The sequence below is a fragment of the Gavialis gangeticus genome, unplaced genomic scaffold (genome assembly GCF_001723915.1).
Source record: "Gavialis gangeticus isolate Ggan-Ray unplaced genomic scaffold, GavGan_comp1, whole genome shotgun sequence".
Taxonomy (NCBI): Eukaryota; Metazoa; Chordata; order Crocodylia; family Gavialidae; genus Gavialis; species Gavialis gangeticus.
This window is the reverse complement of record NW_017728983.1, coordinates 887,701-906,196: the sequence shown is the minus strand read 5'-3', so window position 1 is coordinate 906,196 and position 18,496 is coordinate 887,701. Positions and strand designations below refer to the sequence as shown.

Here is an 18,496-nt window from a genome sequence, read left to right as displayed (position 1 = left end):
ACCATTCCATTATTGGGTCCTAAATAAGCGGAGAAATGGTTTGGGGCTGGGGCAGGCACATGACTTCTGAGGATAGGCTGAGGAAACTTAGTGTATTTAGTTTAGAGATGAGAAGACCGAGGGGAGATTTAATAGCAGTCTTTAACTACCTGAAGGGGAGTCCCAAAGAGGATAAAGCTGAACTGTTCTCAGTGGTGACATGACAGAACAAGGAGCAATGTTCTTAAATTGCAGCAAGGAAGTTTTAGGTTAGATATAAGGAAAAAACCTCTCATGTGGAGGATGGTGAAGCAGGTTACCTAGAGAGGTTGTAGAATCTCCATCCTTGGAGGTTTTTAAGACCCGGCTAAACAAAGACTTGGCTGGGATGATCTAGTTGGGGCTGGTCCTGCTTTGAGTAGGGGGTTGGACTAGATGCGACCTCCTGAGGTCCCTTCCAACTCTCATTTGATATGGTGCTGCTGTCTATTCCAGCACTTAACACTTTGTATCTGCTAGGTTTTTGCAGAGTGGAGTTTTGTGACCTATACGCACCCAGTATACATGCGTATGTAACTGCTCATCTGCCCAGCCAGTACACAGCCACTGTGTGCTCAGTTGCTGTGCGAACACCTGCATGTCTGTGTTGCATAGGCAATAGAAATAAGCTGTTCATAATACCAAGAATGCCACTTATATGGCTGGAAAACCAGTATTTGGAGAGTGAAATGAGATTGAATTCTACGTTATGGTTTTCTAGACAGTCCATACATGCTGTGAACTATGTGCACATTATGTAATGAGGAGAAAGGGCCAAGTGACTGAGATGATGGATGTCATTTATAAATCAGTAAATAAAATCTACATATGAATTTTTCCAGTTTGGTCACGCTGAACTCGGTGTCACCATTTTTACTCGCACTGCAAAGGCATTCCATTACATGACATGTAAATGCAAGATTTACATGGGGCTTTAGACTGTAAGCTCTTTGGGACTGCCTTTTCATTATGTATGCTCACAGCATCTAACATAATTGGGGCTACTAGGTACAACTGCAATACAAACATAACAGCAGCAGCTAGAATAGGCCTCAACCTTCAGCTGACAGCCACATGTAATACCTGATGGACTGTGAGAAAGGAAATCTGAGAACTGCAAAAGGGAGAAAGCTAAAGTCTACAATGCCAAAGGAGACCTACAGCGGGTGGTGGACAGTCCATGAGCTGTGGCTTTGCAGGACACTAGGAACAGCAAATAGTTGGGAACTGGATATGATGACATGGCAGAGGAGGGGTGTAGCAGTTCTGTACAAAATCATTCTTTTGATTACAAATGGCATTGACCTACGCCACAAATGAGTTTTTCACCTGCCCCACACACCCCTTTCTGGGACACTGTGCAGCATCCAGCCAGGAAGGACTGCAGTAAGAGCAGATCTTCCTGCCTAAAGGAACCCTGAGACGCATACCACAGCCCTTCCCAATCTGGCTGTGCATGAGGCATGTGGACCATTTTTACTTAGCCATGGTGGAAGCACCCCATTCAGAAGCACTAAGGTCGGATGAGGCAGCACAACAGTGATTCTCAGTTGGGGATGCCACGATATTCAAAGAAACTGGAGTAGGGTGCCCAGACTCTACAACCACTGAACTAAAGGCTTCCCACATTACAGGCCTGCTGCTCCTGTGCTATCCGGGCAGAGCTATGGCAGAAGAGGTGCTTAGTTGGAGACAGACACTGTGCATAGCAGCAGAACAGGGTTCTCTGCTGATTTCCTTACACTGCTTTCCCAGAAGGATAGACGGCCTCTTTTGGTATCAGGGCTGTCTGCCCTAGGGATTTTACCAGCATAGTGAGTCTTTAATATCCCTACCTGACAGCCAGCAAAACCTCACTGTGCAGACCGGAGGTTTGTTCACTAGAGGTGGTTCTCTTCCCAGATCTTTCCTGTAAGGTCTCTTGTCTTTCAAACCTCCCCCTTCACCATGCTTGCTGAAACCTTGCCATATTCTCCAGCCAAATACCTGCTCTGCCACTTTTGTAAACAGGAAAACTCTGCAGTGGGGAGTCTGCAAAGTGCCAGCACAGCTCCCTGAGCTGCAGTGAGCAGGGCTGCTTAGTGTCTGATTAACATTGCTCTGTGCGGGAGCCGGGTCTAGAGCAGTAGCTGGTGCTGCAGTGTACTCTTCCTTGGCTGATTGCCTGCACTTGGCTCTGTGTTTTAGCATGGCTGTTCAATGGAAAAGAAGCTGAGTGCAAGCTTTGAGAAGTTGTGCTTCCTATAAAGCACAAATAGAGAGTCACTTGATTTGGGGTAGGAAGCATCATGGAAATGCCAAGGAATAGGCATTTAAGACTTAGACTGTTTTTGGTCTAGAGTAGGAAGTGACAGTGAGACTCATTACTCCCTCAGCCTGTAACTGGACATAAGTATTCTAAAAAATGTGGACTTTGCGGGTGATGAAGAAGCCACTGACTCAGAGTTGCAGACAGTTGTTTTCTCAGGCCATTCCTGCCATCAAAATACAAGGCTACAGGGTGGAAATATTGCTTTTGCAACTCAGCAAGGGAATGCTTTTCACCAAGATCTAGCAAACTCTGGATTGATTCTTTATACCTCCGCTCCCCAGCAGCTCAATAGACTGCTTCTGCAGTCTCATTTGCTGGAAAGCTGCCAGCAGCTGTGCTGGCCGTCTCCTCCTCCTAACTGCAGTCAGCTCATAGATGCCTCAGCTGATCCTTCTCCTCTTACTTGGGTCTCAAGTCATAAAATGACCTGCCTGGAAGATGAAACAAATGTCCTTTTCCCATTTCTGGCCTGGAGCATCTAAGCAGGAGGTACAAAAGGAGGATGTTACAGGGAAGGTACAGACAGCTGCTTTGCTTGGCATGTATTTTTTATGCAGGGGGTTTCATATGGTAGATTTTTTTTGGAGCTCCAAGGCCCTGAAGTCCCTAAGCCAGGGAACTCTAATCTCAGGCAATGTCAGTACAACCTAGAGACCTGCAGAAATAGAGATCTGGAAGAATCTTCCCCAGATGCTATGCAGAATTGTTTGAGTCATGCTAACTGCAACTATTTCTCTGCAGGGCAGGTCTATAAGGGATCTGATATTCAGAACATCTGCAGATTTCTTAGGAGCCTTCCCCCAGCTGGGTGCATATATGCATGTGTGTGCACAGTGTGAGAGGGTTTTTGTGTTTATGTGCTCCATGTGTGCATGTCCACATATGTAGGTTCCCTTGTGTCTGTGTGTTTTCTTCTGTCTTTGCATAACATGCCCATGGTGGGGCCTGGCAGGATTACCCTTCTGTAGGGCTTATATATGATATGTTTGTTTATTTATGGTATTTCATGGGTTGGATTTTGTTTTATTGTTTTGTTTTGTTTTTTATTTTTATTTTTTTATCCCAGCCTTTTATAAGCCTGCGGGCTGGAAAAAAACAAATAATTAAGGGTGGATGTGCTGTAATTTTGGATACTACAAATTGGGTAGGTAGATAGGCAAACAGTAATATTTATACTCATTGTAAACTCCGAAGGAAAGCCGGGCTATCAGAATTTCACCCTTAAATACTGTGGGAATTGTGCTCCCCAACTAGCTAGGTGCTTGTTTTCCTAAATCCCTTTATAAGTCTCCCCTGTGTTGCTGTGTTCCCTGCACTAACGGTGCATTTTGGTAATATATGGTTTGTTAAAATGGACTTGCATTATGCTAACTCACCTCTCTTACAACAGGTTGTCTCTTTTATCCTCCTTTTGCCAGGCACTTATTTTTATGTAGCATCTATAGCATACTGAAATCCTAGCATGATTTAGAAAGGATGCCAGACGGGCACTGAAGAGAAGGGAGTGGATCAACTGTGAGCAAGAAATGGAGGCACTGTCACAGCAATGTACAGTGAATCCCACACAGATGAGGCAGCCAAAAGGATAGGGTTAGTTTTAGCAGTGCAAGCAGCCCAAGCTGGGGAACCAGCAGGGGGGAAGCAGGAGACAAAGGTGATTACATGTGATGGCTACTGTCTACTCTATATAGTGCCTGGGGTGCTATATATTCTTGGGGGCAAAGCAGGATGGTGGAGTGAGTCTATGGAGCACTTCATAGGCAAAAGGATGGGGCAGTACTTTGGTGGTTTGCCTGGAAAAGCTAGTTGAACAAATGGTAAATGATCTGTTGCCCTTGTCCCAGTTCTGTAGGCTGCCTCAGGGCCGCCTTGTTATACTGAGAACTGTCCTATCTGCAGTATAAGTGGGTTTCTGGGCTGAGTGGCCCCCTGCTCTTCCCCCATTGTAGTGCCAAGGAGCTGTATCAGTTGTGTTCCCAGGCGGACACCCCAGCTGCTAATGTCTCTACCCCTCCCTTTTTACTGACACACCTCAACCTCTGCTTTATTATCTGCTGTAAGTACTCTGTGTGCCCCGAGTCAGCCTTTTATAGCTCAATACTTCCGCACACCTCCACTCAGGTTCAGGTGAGGTAATTAGGTTTACAGCAGCTTGGGGATGGATTCAGGACAGGGTCAAGGCTCAGAACTATTTTGCCTGAAGCTTGCTGGGGGAATGGCTTGATATGGTTAAACCAACAAAAGACTGTCATGAAACATGATGGTTGACTGCTTCCTGTTCCCCACTCCCATGTCATTTAATTTTGCTTGTTTCTTAGACCTCTAACCAACAGAAGTAACACATGATTTGTAATAGGTCACCAGTAAGGCTAAAGACAGGGTGGTGGCTTTTTTCAAAGAATAAGAAACAACCCCAGACCTTTCTATGACTTTCTGGGTCCTACAGGTGATTCACATACCTCTTCACTCCTTGGCCACCTCCATTTCTAGTGTACAAAAGAGCTAGTGCTAAGAAATGCAAGGTGGGAGTGCCTTGAGCTATTTAAAGGAGATGCTGAGCAAAATACAGTGTAACCTGGGCAGTACTCCAAGAGGTACCCCCTCTCCAATTGAAGGGATCAAAGCAGGTGTACAAGCACTGTGGGAGGTGTAGGGACTCCCCTTCCCCTATAGAGCAGAGCCAGATCACCAATGGGGACTTAACCATATACCTTTTAATACTGGGAACATAACAGGCATAAATCAGAGGGTATAGTGGACACTACAGTGCCCCAAGGGGGCAGGATTCAACAAAGGTTAGACACTTACAATCATTGACAAAAAACCAGGGTTAACAAAATATAAAAAACACAAACAGCAGAACAAACAATACAGGTTGGTGAAATATAAGAGAGGCACAAAATGTCAAATGACGAAGAAATATAGGGCCTTGGTACCTGGAGGGGGAGAAAGGGGGGAAAACACAATGGCCCCTTTCCACTGCAAGAAAACTTGCTTCTTGTTAGCTCACCCACCAAGTCACCCAAGTTGGGGCCTGAACCTAGATCTCCCACATGGTAGGAACACTGCCACACAACCACCACTGGTGGCACTGCTCTAGCCTGCTAGGGGTCTTGACCTTCCTGGAGCCCTGGCCCCATGTTGAGCTGCCTGGCCTCTGATTGGAGAAGCTGGAAGCAGAGCTGGGAACCTCTCAGGTCACTGCTCTGACCCTGCTAGAGCTGGGGAGCCTTTCCTGCTGGCTGTAGCCTCTCCCAGGGGATCCTTGAGCCCAGCAGGGAGCCTCTCCTGCCAGCCGCATGCTGAGGGTCCAACTACTGCCTGCAGTCCTGCTCTTTCAGGCTCTTCTGGGGCACTGCTCCTACCCCGCTGGCTCAGCTCTTGCCAGCTCTGTCAAGCTCCTTCCTTGTGGTCCCTCACTGGTCTCTCCTGAGTCAGCCCACGCTGCCCCTTTTATCCCCCTCCAGGTGACCCAAGGGGCCAATCAGGGGACATGGGGGGGGGGTGAGTCTCTGGGGCCTGATTGGTGTGGAAAGGGACTCCCAAGTCCTCCAATCATCTTTTGCCCTTTCAAAACCACTGGGCCAGGACACTGCCAGCCAGCCCGTCACAACAGGATTAATTAACTTTTGATTGTGCTCATCAGACACGTCTGATGGCAGCCAGTGGGCCTTTTCTGGCCCACGTACTGCTCTTTCCACAAGGCCTCTGCCTCACTCGGTGCACAAGGCTGGAAATGAAGCCACCATTCAATATTCCTCTCGCTCCTTGCCATTTGCTGTGTAGCCACAGACCTTATTTACTGCATACTAACTCAAACCACCGCTGAATGATGAATTATTGGTTTTTGGGCCTCCTTGTGGTGCTCTTCACTCTTGAATTGGAGTACCAGACTCCCACAGATGAACAGACCTATCTTCCCAGCTCCCCTGCTACATATCGGAATATTATTCCCCATCTTACAAATGGAGAGATAAAAGACCAAAAATTGTAAGCCATGTACACTGATTCTGAGTGCCTCGGTGAAAGGCTGCCCAGTGGGGGACACCACGGGTAACACTTTCAGAAGGGCCTGTGATTCAAGAGCCCAAATCCCATTTTCAAAAGTAATTTAGGTATGCAGGAGCCTCATGGTCTTAGGCTCCTATGCTCCCAAGGTACTTTTAGAAAGAGGATTTAAGCTTCTAAGTTACTTGGGCAAAACTGATGTAGTTTCCTGCACAGCATAATCAAGTGAATGGGTATAACAATGCTCTTTTTCCCAAGGGGCAGTGTCGCTAAGTAGCTGAATCTTGGGTTCATTGCGTAAGAGATCTGGTTTCTGCTCTCAACTGTAGCAGAAATAATCAAACATTTCCAAAACTTTCAACCAGAGGCAGAGAGTCAGCATGGGAAATTGTGACTTGAACAATTACAACTGGAAAAAGTCCTAAGAAGTTAAAATAGAACTTCTAATGAGAAGTGTTAAACAATTTTAGTAATAGAAATGTCAGACAGCTATTATTTTGCTGAGGATTAACCATTCTTCCCTTTGTCTTTTGCCTCTCTTACAGCTAAATCCTATTTCACTTTATACACCTAAGAGGCAGTTATGTTGCTGTATAACTACTGTTTTTGGCACTTAATCACAAACTGTGCATCAGTTCTGGGCATGCGAGCATGACCCGGCTGGTATAGTGTCCAGGTAAGTCCCAGAATTATAGCTGGGCAAAAAACAGAGGGAAGAGAGCATCCCTCCCATTTTTTAACCTGGTGGTTAGGACATTTGGTCAGGGAGCAGGAGAGCTTATGTGTAGGTCCCCCTAACCTAGAGGGTGTCTAATCTGCACCTCTTGCTTCCCAGTACAGTGCTGTAACTACCAGGTTAAGTCTCTCCAGACCTTCTTTTGAAATTGTCCCTGACCAGTCATGAGAGGGAGATATGTGCGGCAATGAGAATGACCACAATCTGGGAGGGGGAGGAGGGGTTCAGTAAGGTATTGCCCAAGTTGGGAGGGGGCCCTTGGTTCTAGCCTGGTTGCTCCCAAAGATCTTTTCTCTTTTCATCCAATGATGGTTAAATGTGAGATGCAACGGCTCGGATTCAAGAGGAGGGCTGGTGTAATGTATGCGAGAACAGGAGGAACCAGGGGGGCAGTCTGCAGAGTTGGGCTGACTTAATTTGGACTACAACTGTCAGAAACCCCCAAGGTCTGGGGGATATGGTGGGGGGGGGGGTTGGCCCCTTGCCTTGTGACTCCAACCCCTGTGATTCTCTGTATATCAGTGGGAACTCCCCCTTGCTGCTTGGGCCAGTCACTAGGGCTGCAGGATTGACATGCTGGCTAATTCCTGATCTATAGCTTGGCTGTTTTAGCATTTTGTTGAGGAGCACACAGTCCTGTCCTGTCCTCCTCGCAGGTGAGGGGGACCTAGAAGTAGCTCTCCTGCCCCCTGAGCATGTACTCCTAACCCGAGACACTGAAGCTAAAATATGAGTAGGTCTCCTCCATTTTGCTCCCAGCAGGTTCACACACAGGCAGATTCTGCTTTGCTCTGTAGCAGAACAGAATCCAAAATGGCAGGTACGTGGCTAAACCTGCAACTCTGTATTTGTGTAGCTGCCTTGTCACTGCATAAAATGAAATAGGAGTTAGTCCTTAGGGCCCAGGCTGGGTTTTTCCACATGACTTCATGAAAGTTTCCTTTTAGACCAGTGGTGCCCAACGTCTGACATCTGACCCGAGGGTCTCGCACTGGTCTGGAAATGTGGTAGCAGGGGTAGTATCAATTGCCACTCCCTTGCTGCCAAACTTCTGGACCTGTGGGGAAGCCCTAGGCCAAACAGCATAGCCCAGCATGCAAGATCACGCTGGCACACAGGGTCACTCTGTAGTGAGATCCACCATGCAGGGTCACTCTGGCCAAATCCAGCACAGGGGAGTCAAACCAGTGCATGATCTAGGCACCGTCAGGCTGCAGCCTCGAACCTGGATTCTTGACCTAACAGCACAGCTGCTCATCTTGGCCTGTCAGCCCATGGCTAGCCCTCTAGTTCTGTCAAAGCTACTGTGGTAACCTTCAGTAGGGTCTAATGCTCTGCCTAGTCCCTGTCACAGGACTGGCTGGTTGGGGTCAGCTGATCCTGCACTTCCCCCATATATAAAGCTCTGGCTTGGAACAAAAAGCATTTGGGGAACTTGATTTAAGATTGTCATGTTACTTCCTCTGGCTTGCTCCTTGACTTTACTCTCTGTTTGATGTCCTGGTTTCCTGCCTTGGATTTTTATCTTGGGTTGAACTCCTGGCTTTGACTTCAGATCCTATTTACCCAGCCTAGCTCTAGCTGGTGCTTTGATTCCCCTGTGGTCCCAGACCCAGCCACTTGCATCCTGTTGTGAAAAGCATGTGGACTCAGGCTAGCACACACAGCTGGATCTGGCGTGAAGGACTGGGCAGGCTTGCTGTGCACATGGGCTGACCCTGCACGCTGACCCCATGCTGGATCTGGCCTGCAGACTGGCTCTGTGCCACTCATCTGGCCCACGGGGTAGGAAGACTGAGCATTGTGGTCTTAGATGGTCAAATACAAGCAGAAGAGAAGAACCACTTCACCCAGTGCTGACTTGCTGCCATCCTGGGGAAGGAGCATGAACATGTTCTACAGTTCAAAGCAACATGAAAAATGTAGTAACCACAAGAGCTCAGGGTTTTTTGATGTCTCTGGCTTATGTTAGAAGGATAAACAGGGAAGATGACATGTCTTCCAAATTGTATTATAGTTGAACACTAGCCCTGTGTGACAAGGTCTGTGCCCTAGGGGTGGCTGTCATGCCCCCTGGTAGCCATGAAGCTCCTGCTTGGCTCTCACTCTAATATTGCCCTCCCTCAATTGCTTTCCTGCCACGTCTTGATCTTGTTAAAGATTGAATAAGGGAGACTTCCCCTGGGCCTTAGGGTGAGCCCCAGTCCTGCTAAACCTCTAATGGGGTCCCCTGCATCCCACTAGTCTCAACTGCATGCTCAGGCTCAATAGGCCCTCTCAGCCTGCCCATGCCTCTGCAGGGCACCTGTGGCCTTTAAGGCTAATTGCATGGCTCTGTTCCACCCCTACACTATACCCCAAGCATTGCAGATGTTACTGTACTCTCACCAACACTGTATTGCAGGGGTCTCAGCCTTGTTGGCATCCTCCCCTCCTGCTCTCACTGGGCCCTCTTAGCACAGGCCCATGGACCTGGCTTCTAGGCTTCAGGCTACTTGACTTCAGATTCCAGCAGTGACCCCCTGAACCTGTGGCCCTTCCTGGGCCCTGGCCCCACTCTTGGGCCCATCGAGATCACCAGGCTCACTGGCTCTGGCAGTCCCCAGCTACAGTCCCTCCTGGACCTTGATCCTGTCCTGAGCTCCTGGACCCTTGGGAACTCCCACAAGAAGCTCCTCCCTGAGTTCCTGGGCCCTCAGGGTCTTCCTAGGCTACTGGTTCTTTAAGTCTGCCACAAGTCACCCTCAGTGGGGCTCAAGGATAAACCACCAAAACACAAAGCATCTTACCCAGTTTCACTGTCTGTTCAGGATCCTTGCTGCTCTGTTGCCAGATGCTGGGCTTATATGGCTTAAGCCTATCTGGTCAGGTGGATCCTTAATCAGCCGTCTTTGCCACCATGAAGCTCCTCTCAGGCTGCTTGTCCTCCTAGAGGGACAGGTGCACCCCAGTCCCCTGTCACACTCTGCTTCAGGGAAGATGGAGAAGTTCTTATAGCACCTTAAATATAACAATGACCCTATTAAGTGCTCTAACATCAGCATACTTTCTCTTGACACTTTTGATGTGGCTCATGGAGGGAAGGGGGCATAGAGCCAGTAATTCAAATTTAGGATCTGTTGAGCAATGTTTTTTTGTGGGTTTGGGTTTAGGTTTTTTTTTTGCAGTGGGGGATACAGCCCTGTGGAAAAATGCATGTTTCCTAACATCTGCACATCCTAGCAGATTTTCTGGAGTACTGCTGGTCTGAAACCACAGTTGCAGCCATTCCCCAATGGATCTCAGGTCAACATTTATCCTCATTAGTGCAGGGCTCCTACAGCCCTGCTGAAAACAAGATTTAAAAAGAGTTGGGCTCTCTGGATTAGCCTAGGCACACATGAAAAAAGACTGGCCAAAAAGGCTTCTAGCCAGGCAGTTTTCCCATGACCTAGCTGGCCTGGGGCAGTCTGTAGTGCTCTTTCAGTCTGCAATATTTTCCCGCTATTTGTTAGCTTGAACTTCAGCCTCTGTAGAAAGTTGTAGGTGTATTGCTATCATCTAGTGTGGGATGTCTTGAAGTGGGAGGAGAATGTAACTCAAGGGCAGATGATAATTCAGAAGCAGCACTGTTTTAAAAAACAAAAATAAAGGACACGGGCCAGTGTTTGCTTGGAGAGGAAGGAGGGTAGAGGGACAGAGTAGTAGAGGTGGGGAGTTTGAGGAGAAGGATAAATGGGGATGGGTGATAGTGAAGGACTGGGAAACAATGTGCTGGGCTATAGAGGAAGGGAAAGGATTAGGGGTAGGGGGCCTGTCAAAAGCCCATCTGCTCCCAATGGTGTGTATGTTTGATTCTTGGTGATCTTGGAGCCCTCCCGTGGGCTCCTCTGCGTCACAGGATTTGGGAGGTCCTGTCTGAGTTCCTTTTTCTGTTTCCCTTCCCCAACCCCATTTGGGGAAGCCTCACCCCTCTGCATGGAGAACAGGAGGGCTGGGAGCGTGCACCCAATAGATAAATGGAGTAGGTGACACCTCTCAGAGCTAGTGACCCAGGTGCTGGGCATTTACATGGGATGTTCTTGTTCATTTGAACTACCAAACTGAGGTGAGGTCCACATCAAACCTATCTGACCAAGCCTCCTCTGCTGCAGATGATTTGCTCTGTCCTGCTACACCTCCCTTCTCCCTCCCCACCTCCTGATTTCAGGATCATTGGCAGAAGATCTGGAAATAGTCAGGAAAACTCTGACCATTTTCATTCAAATGCCAGGTCTCCTGTGGGTCAGGTAGAAAAGGCCCAGCCCTTTACAGAATGCTCTAAAATCTCCATGCTTATTTGGATTGTCACCAACTTTATCCTGCTTCATGAGGATGAGAGTTAGGGTTTGTGATCCAAAGTTGGGGTCATTTCATCCAACAGTTCTTGAGATACAGGCCCCCAACTTATAACAGCACTTTATGGAATTAACCGAGTCTGTCTTCTTTGTGCCCAAACAACAGAGCTCACATCAGAGCCCTGTTTGTTGTTCCCCCCACCCCCAGCACTCTCAGCTACTTACCATGTCTGAGTAGTGCAAGTCGCCTGCCGTTCCATTAAGAATGGAAGATTGAAATCTGTGTTAAAAGATAAGGTTCTTGCAGATCAGTCAGTGCTGAATTCTTATGTCCCAAAGAGACGCTGGCAGATTTTCAGGCTGCCTGTGGTTACATGACCTGGGTGGCCCAAAAGACCTGCGTAGGCTGTTGAACCTGAGTTCTGCCTGGACCTCCTGGTTTGCAGGAGTCTGAGTATCACTGGAGTCAGCCTTCTGGAAGGGCATCAGGGCAGCATGAACTCTGTGTTAAGGAAATTTTTTTTCCAGCAAATAGAGAGGCGGACTTGGAATTTTCATATTGGATAGGATAATGGTTTGGGGAAAAGGTGCTACTCCTGGTCTGTGAGTGCAAAGTGCTGAGGTCTCCTAATGCGAGTAGGGGACGTGGAATCTGTGATTGATGTCCCAAGGCTAATGAGGAGGACGGTAGCATTTATGGCTAATGAGTGGCAGAAGTGGCAGATGGTCTGTGATGGTTTCTGGAGGTCACATGTGAAGGGTGATGAACAGACTAGCAAAACCTCAAGCCATCCATCTGTGGTAGAGAAATGAGCACGTATGTGGTTGTACACCTAGGCAAACATTAATTTATTCCACGTCCGCATGTTCTGCCATGTCTGATGTTCAAGATCTGGCACGGCAGGTTGCATAGTTTTTGGTATCCGGGATAAAATTCCTCAAATCCTGTCATGCAACTGATGGGGCTCGGGGAACCTGGCACTGGGGAGTGACTCCAGGATGCTGGACTGCATGCATGCCCTTTCAACTTGACGGTGTGCGGGGAGTTTGGGATCAGGGAGTTGCTCCATCATGGGCTCCCCACATACCTGGATCTTTAAAAAGCACATAGGCTACTGTCTGCACACTTGCTTTTTAAACATGCTGGTGCTCCTCATCTCAGGAGTCTGTAAGGAAGCAGCAGATGAATTTAGTTCTGTGTAAAATGTGAGGTAGGCCCAGCTCTTAGCTAACCAAAATCTCAAAGCATGCTGAGATGTGAGAGTGAAGACTCAAGGGCATTGACACTACATGGTAGTTTTGTGTTAGAGAGCACCAGCTGGAGTTTCCTGGTGTTTCTGATTTGCATTCATCCTGTCCTATTGGCTTGTGTTCAGGATGAAGATTTTTAGACTTCTCAGCCTAAAAACATGAGAAACAGCCCTGAGGGTATTGAGATGCTCACCTCGTGGCTGGGAGAGGCAGAACACTCCCCCCAAACTACATAAACCCTGCGCAGACCAAGGAGGCAGCTCCACTGTGCAATCTAAGAAAATGAGCGACTTGGACATGGTTGCCAACTTCAGGCACAGCAATAGCGGCCTCTTGAAGGGCAGGAGGAAATCTCCCAGTCCCATGGGCACCAATGAAAAGGTAAGTCCATCCTGCACTGGAGACAGGATGATGCTAGCAGAACAACTCACTATATTTAGGAGTGAGGTTAATGGAGATGGAGCAGAGTGCCACTAGCCCAGGAGTAAGTTATCTGGAAAACAGGTTGGGAGACCCTCAATCTCCCTCTATTCCCAGCCTTGTGATGGCGCTTCTGCTGGACTGTATGCCCTGTGATGCCTCCTGATCCTTTGGGTCTACCTAGCCTTAGCTTTGGGCACCATCTACTCTGTCTGGCATGCAGTGTCCAGTCTGGAAACCTACCAAAGGGGTGTTGGGTTCCTCTTGGGTCCACTGCTGTCATGACCTGTGTTTCTGTATCTGTGAACTAGGAGCTCCTGTGCTTTCTTGCCCTGAGTCAGTGAAGTACCCTGAGCAGTGTCAGTCAAACATAGGAACATATATTCTCTAGTCTTTGGCCCCTTCCTCTTCCTCCTCTCTATCCCACAGGGGAACCTTGGCATGTGGATCCCTGAAAACATCCGGAAGAAGGAGTGCATATACTTCATCGAAAGCTCCCAAGTGTCGGATTCTGGGTCAGTTAAATGCTTTGCCATTTTCCACCCCTCATATCTGCTTTCTGGTTGCCACTCCCATGGCAGGCAAGTCAAGGCAACATTGATCTAGCATGTAACTGCACTGCAGTCTGCTCACAGGGCAGATGACATGCTCTAAGCTTTTCTCCAGGACACTCAGCACCAAAGCTGGTGGAAAACAGAGATATTAGCTGATCATCCCTCTGTCCCTATGAGACAGAAGTTTCCTCTGGGAAAATTTTGATTTTTCTGAAACTAAAATCGACATGTCACATTGCTGTGGATTGGGTGCTCTTTCCTATGGTTGCACATTGCCTCATGGGGGTGGTATGTTTAGGTCCCTCCTGCCTGTGTTCTTTTCTATGGGCTGGGGTTCATGTCCAGATTACCTGACCAGGGATACTCTGACCTGGGGCACATCTGGGAGAGACTGTCTGGCCAGCCTTGCCATTAGGGAGCAAGGTGGCACAAAGTACTTACAACTGTAATTCCTTTGGGCTGATTTCACATTGGTCTGACTGGAAAGGAAACGTTTTGAATTTTCCAAATCAATATTTGGAACTTTCCATTCCGGAAACATTGTTGCCATGTTGGTTCTTTAGTTGGATTTGGGATTTAAAACATGTCAGTTTCCCACAGGATGGAAATTCCTTCCTATCATTTCACTCCTGTCTGGACAGACTTCTCACCCGGGTGACTTCTGGGTTGCAAGTACAACGTTCCCAGGCACTGGTGTTTGCATGTGTAAAGAAAATGCCCCTGCTTCCCGTCCCACATTACCCAAGGTTGCATCCCAGCTTTGCCTGGAAGGCACTCCCCTTCCATGCCTGTTTGTTCTCAGGCAGGTGGTGCTTCTTTTACAGGAAGGTGGTGTGTGAATGTGGCTACCCTAGGGAACAGCACCTGGAAGATGCGATAAAGGCATCCATTTTACTGGGAAAAGAATGGGACCCCCGGAATCATGTCCAGGAAATGCCAACAGATGCATTTGGTGATATCAGCTTCACAGGCCTGGGACAGAAGGTGGGAAAGGTGGGTGTCCCCTCTGATGTCTAAGGGATTGGGATCCCGTATTTAAACCCTGCCATCTTGCCTGATGAAATATGCCTCCAATGAAAGCACTGAGCTGCCTCAAAGGGACCAGAGAAAGGGAGGGCCTGGATGGGAGCACTCATTTCACCTAGTCCTGAGCTCACAGGGGCAGGGGAAGAAGCTCAGAGCAAGGTCTCAGACCTGAGGCCTCCTATGAAGCCTCCAACTGGGCCTCACAGCCTGGAAATCACAGTTCGGTGTGTGACATTCTCTGGTTCCCCTGCCCCATGTTTCTAGAGGTTGAGTCCTATGTTGGTGGGAGAAACCAAGAGCAACCCCCAAAACGGAGTGCAATCACGTGGTGGGAGTTAGAGAGAGAGAATACGAGTGAGCAGGTGAACATTGGAAGGGAAATCTGTTGTGTGCCCCTTCCAGCGGAGACATTAGAGGGAGGAATCTTAATTGTTCTGAGTCGGGAAGAAAGCACCTGTGCATTTGGCACTGAATCAGCAGCCATACACACTACATGTCATCCCAGCCTCTTCTACAGGAGCTGGGGGTCGGGTACTATGTGACTTTGTTGGGGGCAGTTTGAGCTGTCTCTAAGGAGGTGGATAGGGTGGAGGGAGAATTTGCCCTTGGTGCCACCTGGGTCTTCTAGGTAAAGGTTTGGCTGGGGAAAGGACAGGGCTGTTCTGCCCTGGTTCCTTGGGGGACAGGTAAATTTTATTCCTGTGCTGGCTTGGCCAAGCTCCAGGATGGCTTTGCTCCAGGATGGATCTGGTAGCACACACAGGTTTTTGGTCTTGTTTTTTTTCCCCTCTCTCCTCTCCCTACATGTTTCTTCCCCCACCCACAGTACGTGCGTGTCTCCTCCGACACCCCGCCGCGCATCATCTACCACCTAATGACCCAGCACTGGGGCCTGGACCCTCCCAACCTGTTAATCTCTGTGACGGGTGGAGCTAAAAACTTCAACATGAAGCAGAGACTGAAGAACATCTTCCGGAGGGGCCTTGTCAAAGTGGCCCAGACAACAGGTAAAACAGCCCTCTGGTACAGAGCCCCTGGGGAAAGGCCCTGATCCTCTCTGCAGCTGGGAGATTCCGAGGGCTCCTGAGACTGTGACAGAAGGGAGTCTTGTTTTATCCCCTTGGGAAAGCACCAGGGAGAGCCTTTACTTGCCCCCGCCACCCCCTTCCTGGGTCCAAGGGATTCCTCCTTCAAGTCCTTATCTCTCTGCACTAGAGGGCATCTGTTACAAAGATGATATGACAACCTTAACAATCTACCACCTCTCTTAGCAGTCTTTTCCAGTGGTTTATTCCCCTTGCTGTTAACAATTTATACCTCCTTTCTACTTGAAGGTATCATAGAAAATGAGGATTGGAAGGAACTTCAGGAGGTCACATTTAGTCCAACCCTTGCTTAAAGCAGGACCAGCTCCAACTAGATCATCCCAGCCAAAGCTTTTTTGAGCCAAACCTTAACAACCTCCAAGGAGGGACTTTCCACCACCTTTCTGGTAACCTGCTCCAGTGCTTCACCACCCTTCTAGTGAGAAGGTTTTTCCTAATATCCAGCTTAAACTTCCCTTGCTGCAACTTGAGCCCATTGCTCCTTGTTCTGTCATCTGCCATCACTGAGAACAGTCCAGCTCCATCCTCTTTTGAACTACTCTGCAAGGAGTTGAAGGCTGCTATCAAATCCTCCCTCAGTCTTCTCTTCTGCAGACTAAATAAATCCACCTGCCCCAGCCCCCGAACCATTTTGGTTGCCCTCCACTGGACTTTCTCCAACTTGCCCACATCCTTTCTATAGTGGTGGGGACCAAAACTGGACACAGGACTCCAGATGTGGCCTCACCAGTGCAGAATAGAGGGGAATAATCACTTCCCTTGCTCTGCTGGCAACACTTCTACTAATGCAGCCCAGGATGCCATTAGCTTTGGCAACAAGGATGCACTGTTGACTCATATCCAGTTTATTGTCCACTGTAATCCCCAGGTCCTTTTCAGCAGAGCTGCTGCCCAGCCAGTCGCCCCCCAGCCTGTACTGGTGCTTGGGATTGATCAGTCCTAAGTGCAGGACCTTGCACTTGTTCTTGTTGATCCTCATGAGATTTCTTTTGGGTCAATCCTGCAATGTTAGTTTCCAGCAGGTCTTGTTCTGCATTTGCCTGCTAGATTTTGAGGCTCACTACCAACAAAAATCTTCTCCCCATGTAGATGCTTCTACTCCAATCACCTCTTAGACCTCTATGAATCTACAAAACATTTAGGCCAGATTCAGAGTGGTTGTTTAGGTGCCTCCCCCTGGGTGTTACAACACTTGCATATCTTGCTCTTTGCTTTGGACAGTGATTCAGTGTGGCCAGTCAAGGCACCTAAGATTCTTACCCAGTCAAAGGAGAGATTTGAAGGAACCTAAGAGCAGTTCAGGTTTGGGTGCTGAAGTGTTGTGTGCAGAGAATGAGGCACCTCTGAGGTGATCAGAAAGCCCAGGAGGCCCCTGAGATGGGTGAGCTTAGGGCGGTATTTGAACTCCTGCCTCTCAGGAGTGCAGGTGCCGGACCAATGCTGTCCATTAGGTGTCTCCGTTAACTTGCAATTTGGAACATCCAACCTCACTTCTGAGGACAGGAACATGTTGGTGCTGGTAACACTCGCTTTTTGACCAGTAGCCTAGTGATAAGAGCAATTCCTCAGGAACTGGGAGACCTGGGTTCTTGGCCTTCATCAGTCTGAGGGGGTCTGAACCCAGATCTTGTATGTCCCAATGAATGCCTTTGCCATCAGGTACTTTCCACCCTTTCCAGGGAAGCAGGGCCACTGGGAAGCCACAAATACAAAAGTCATGGGGCTGGAAGGACAGCAAGTAGGAGGGAGTCTGGCTCTGTAGCCTAACCATTACAGCACTCCCCTGGGATCTGATCCTGCTACCAAGAGGGATCCCCTGTGGACCATGGAGAGAGGCTCCAGCACTCGGATTAGGGAACACTCTAAATCCCAGGCTGGCAGACTGAGGTCTTTGTGGGTAAAGCATTGGCCGTTCCAACCTTTGCTCTGTCCCTGCAGGTGCCTGGATCATAACGGGTGGGTCGCACGCTGGTGTCATGAAGCTGGTGGGGGAGGCTGTACGAGACTTCAGCATGAACAGCAGCTACAAAGACGGCGAGATCATCACCATTGGAATAGCCACCTGGGGGACCGTATACAACCGCGAGAGCCTCATCTGCCCACTGGTGAGGTTGAAGGACTGCCGGAGAGATGGGTGTTGGCCAGGACAGGATGCTGGCCTGAGAGGGGAAGGAAAGATGATTCTTTCTGCCTAAAATGTCTGAATATGCATTTGACTGAACCCAGCTCTGGGTGTAGCATGTAGTTAGACACACGCTCCGCGGAAAGGACTGTCTTTCCTGCTGTGGGCCTGCCTTTCTACAGCATGACCGTGGTTTCCAAAGGGGCTTGGTGGCTTAGTAAAGTTCAGTGAGACTTAGACATCTGATGCTCTTAGGTGCTGCTGAAAATCTCAACCTTTAAACAGCACCGTACCTAGACTCTTGATGGCCCCAGACAAACTTTTAGTATCAGGGCCCCCTTTTGCAGATATAATGACGATAATAATAATCGGACAATAGAAAAAAATTTACCATTTTCAGGCCTCGTGTCTGGGCCCTGGGCAGCTGCCCATTTTGTCCATGCCTGTGTCCAGCTCTGCCTTTAAAAATGCTTGTGTGAAAATATTTCCACCCACCTGCTGATTGGCAACCATAATGGCCCAGCAGCTGGATGCACTCCCCTTGCAGACCAGGTACATCTTAGATCTAACATTTTAAGTTCCTCTCCCTACAGATAAGCCCCTCAGAGGTTAACAAAAATTTGGGATG

At 48.5% G+C, this 18,496-nt stretch overlaps 1 protein-coding gene across 2 annotated transcripts in view; it reads left to right on the top strand.

Annotated features, from left to right (window-relative positions):
• Nucleotides 1–2,703: 2,703 nt before the first annotated feature.
• Nucleotides 2,704–18,496, top strand: part of TRPM2 (transient receptor potential cation channel subfamily M member 2) — a 61,127-nt gene continuing 45,334 nt past the window's right edge. For both annotated transcript variants that reach the window (XM_019512730.1, XM_019512737.1), the window contains exons 1-6: nucleotides 2,704–2,845; nucleotides 12,766–13,021; nucleotides 13,490–13,575; nucleotides 14,439–14,607; nucleotides 15,467–15,647; nucleotides 17,685–17,851. In XM_019512730.1, coding sequence (XP_019368275.1) covers nucleotides 12,923–13,021; nucleotides 13,490–13,575; nucleotides 14,439–14,607; nucleotides 15,467–15,647; nucleotides 17,685–17,851 — 702 coding nt within the window. In that variant the 5' untranslated portion in view covers nucleotides 2,704–2,845; nucleotides 12,766–12,922. The remainder of the gene's footprint in view (nucleotides 2,846–12,765; nucleotides 13,022–13,489; nucleotides 13,576–14,438; nucleotides 14,608–15,466; nucleotides 15,648–17,684; nucleotides 17,852–18,496) is intronic.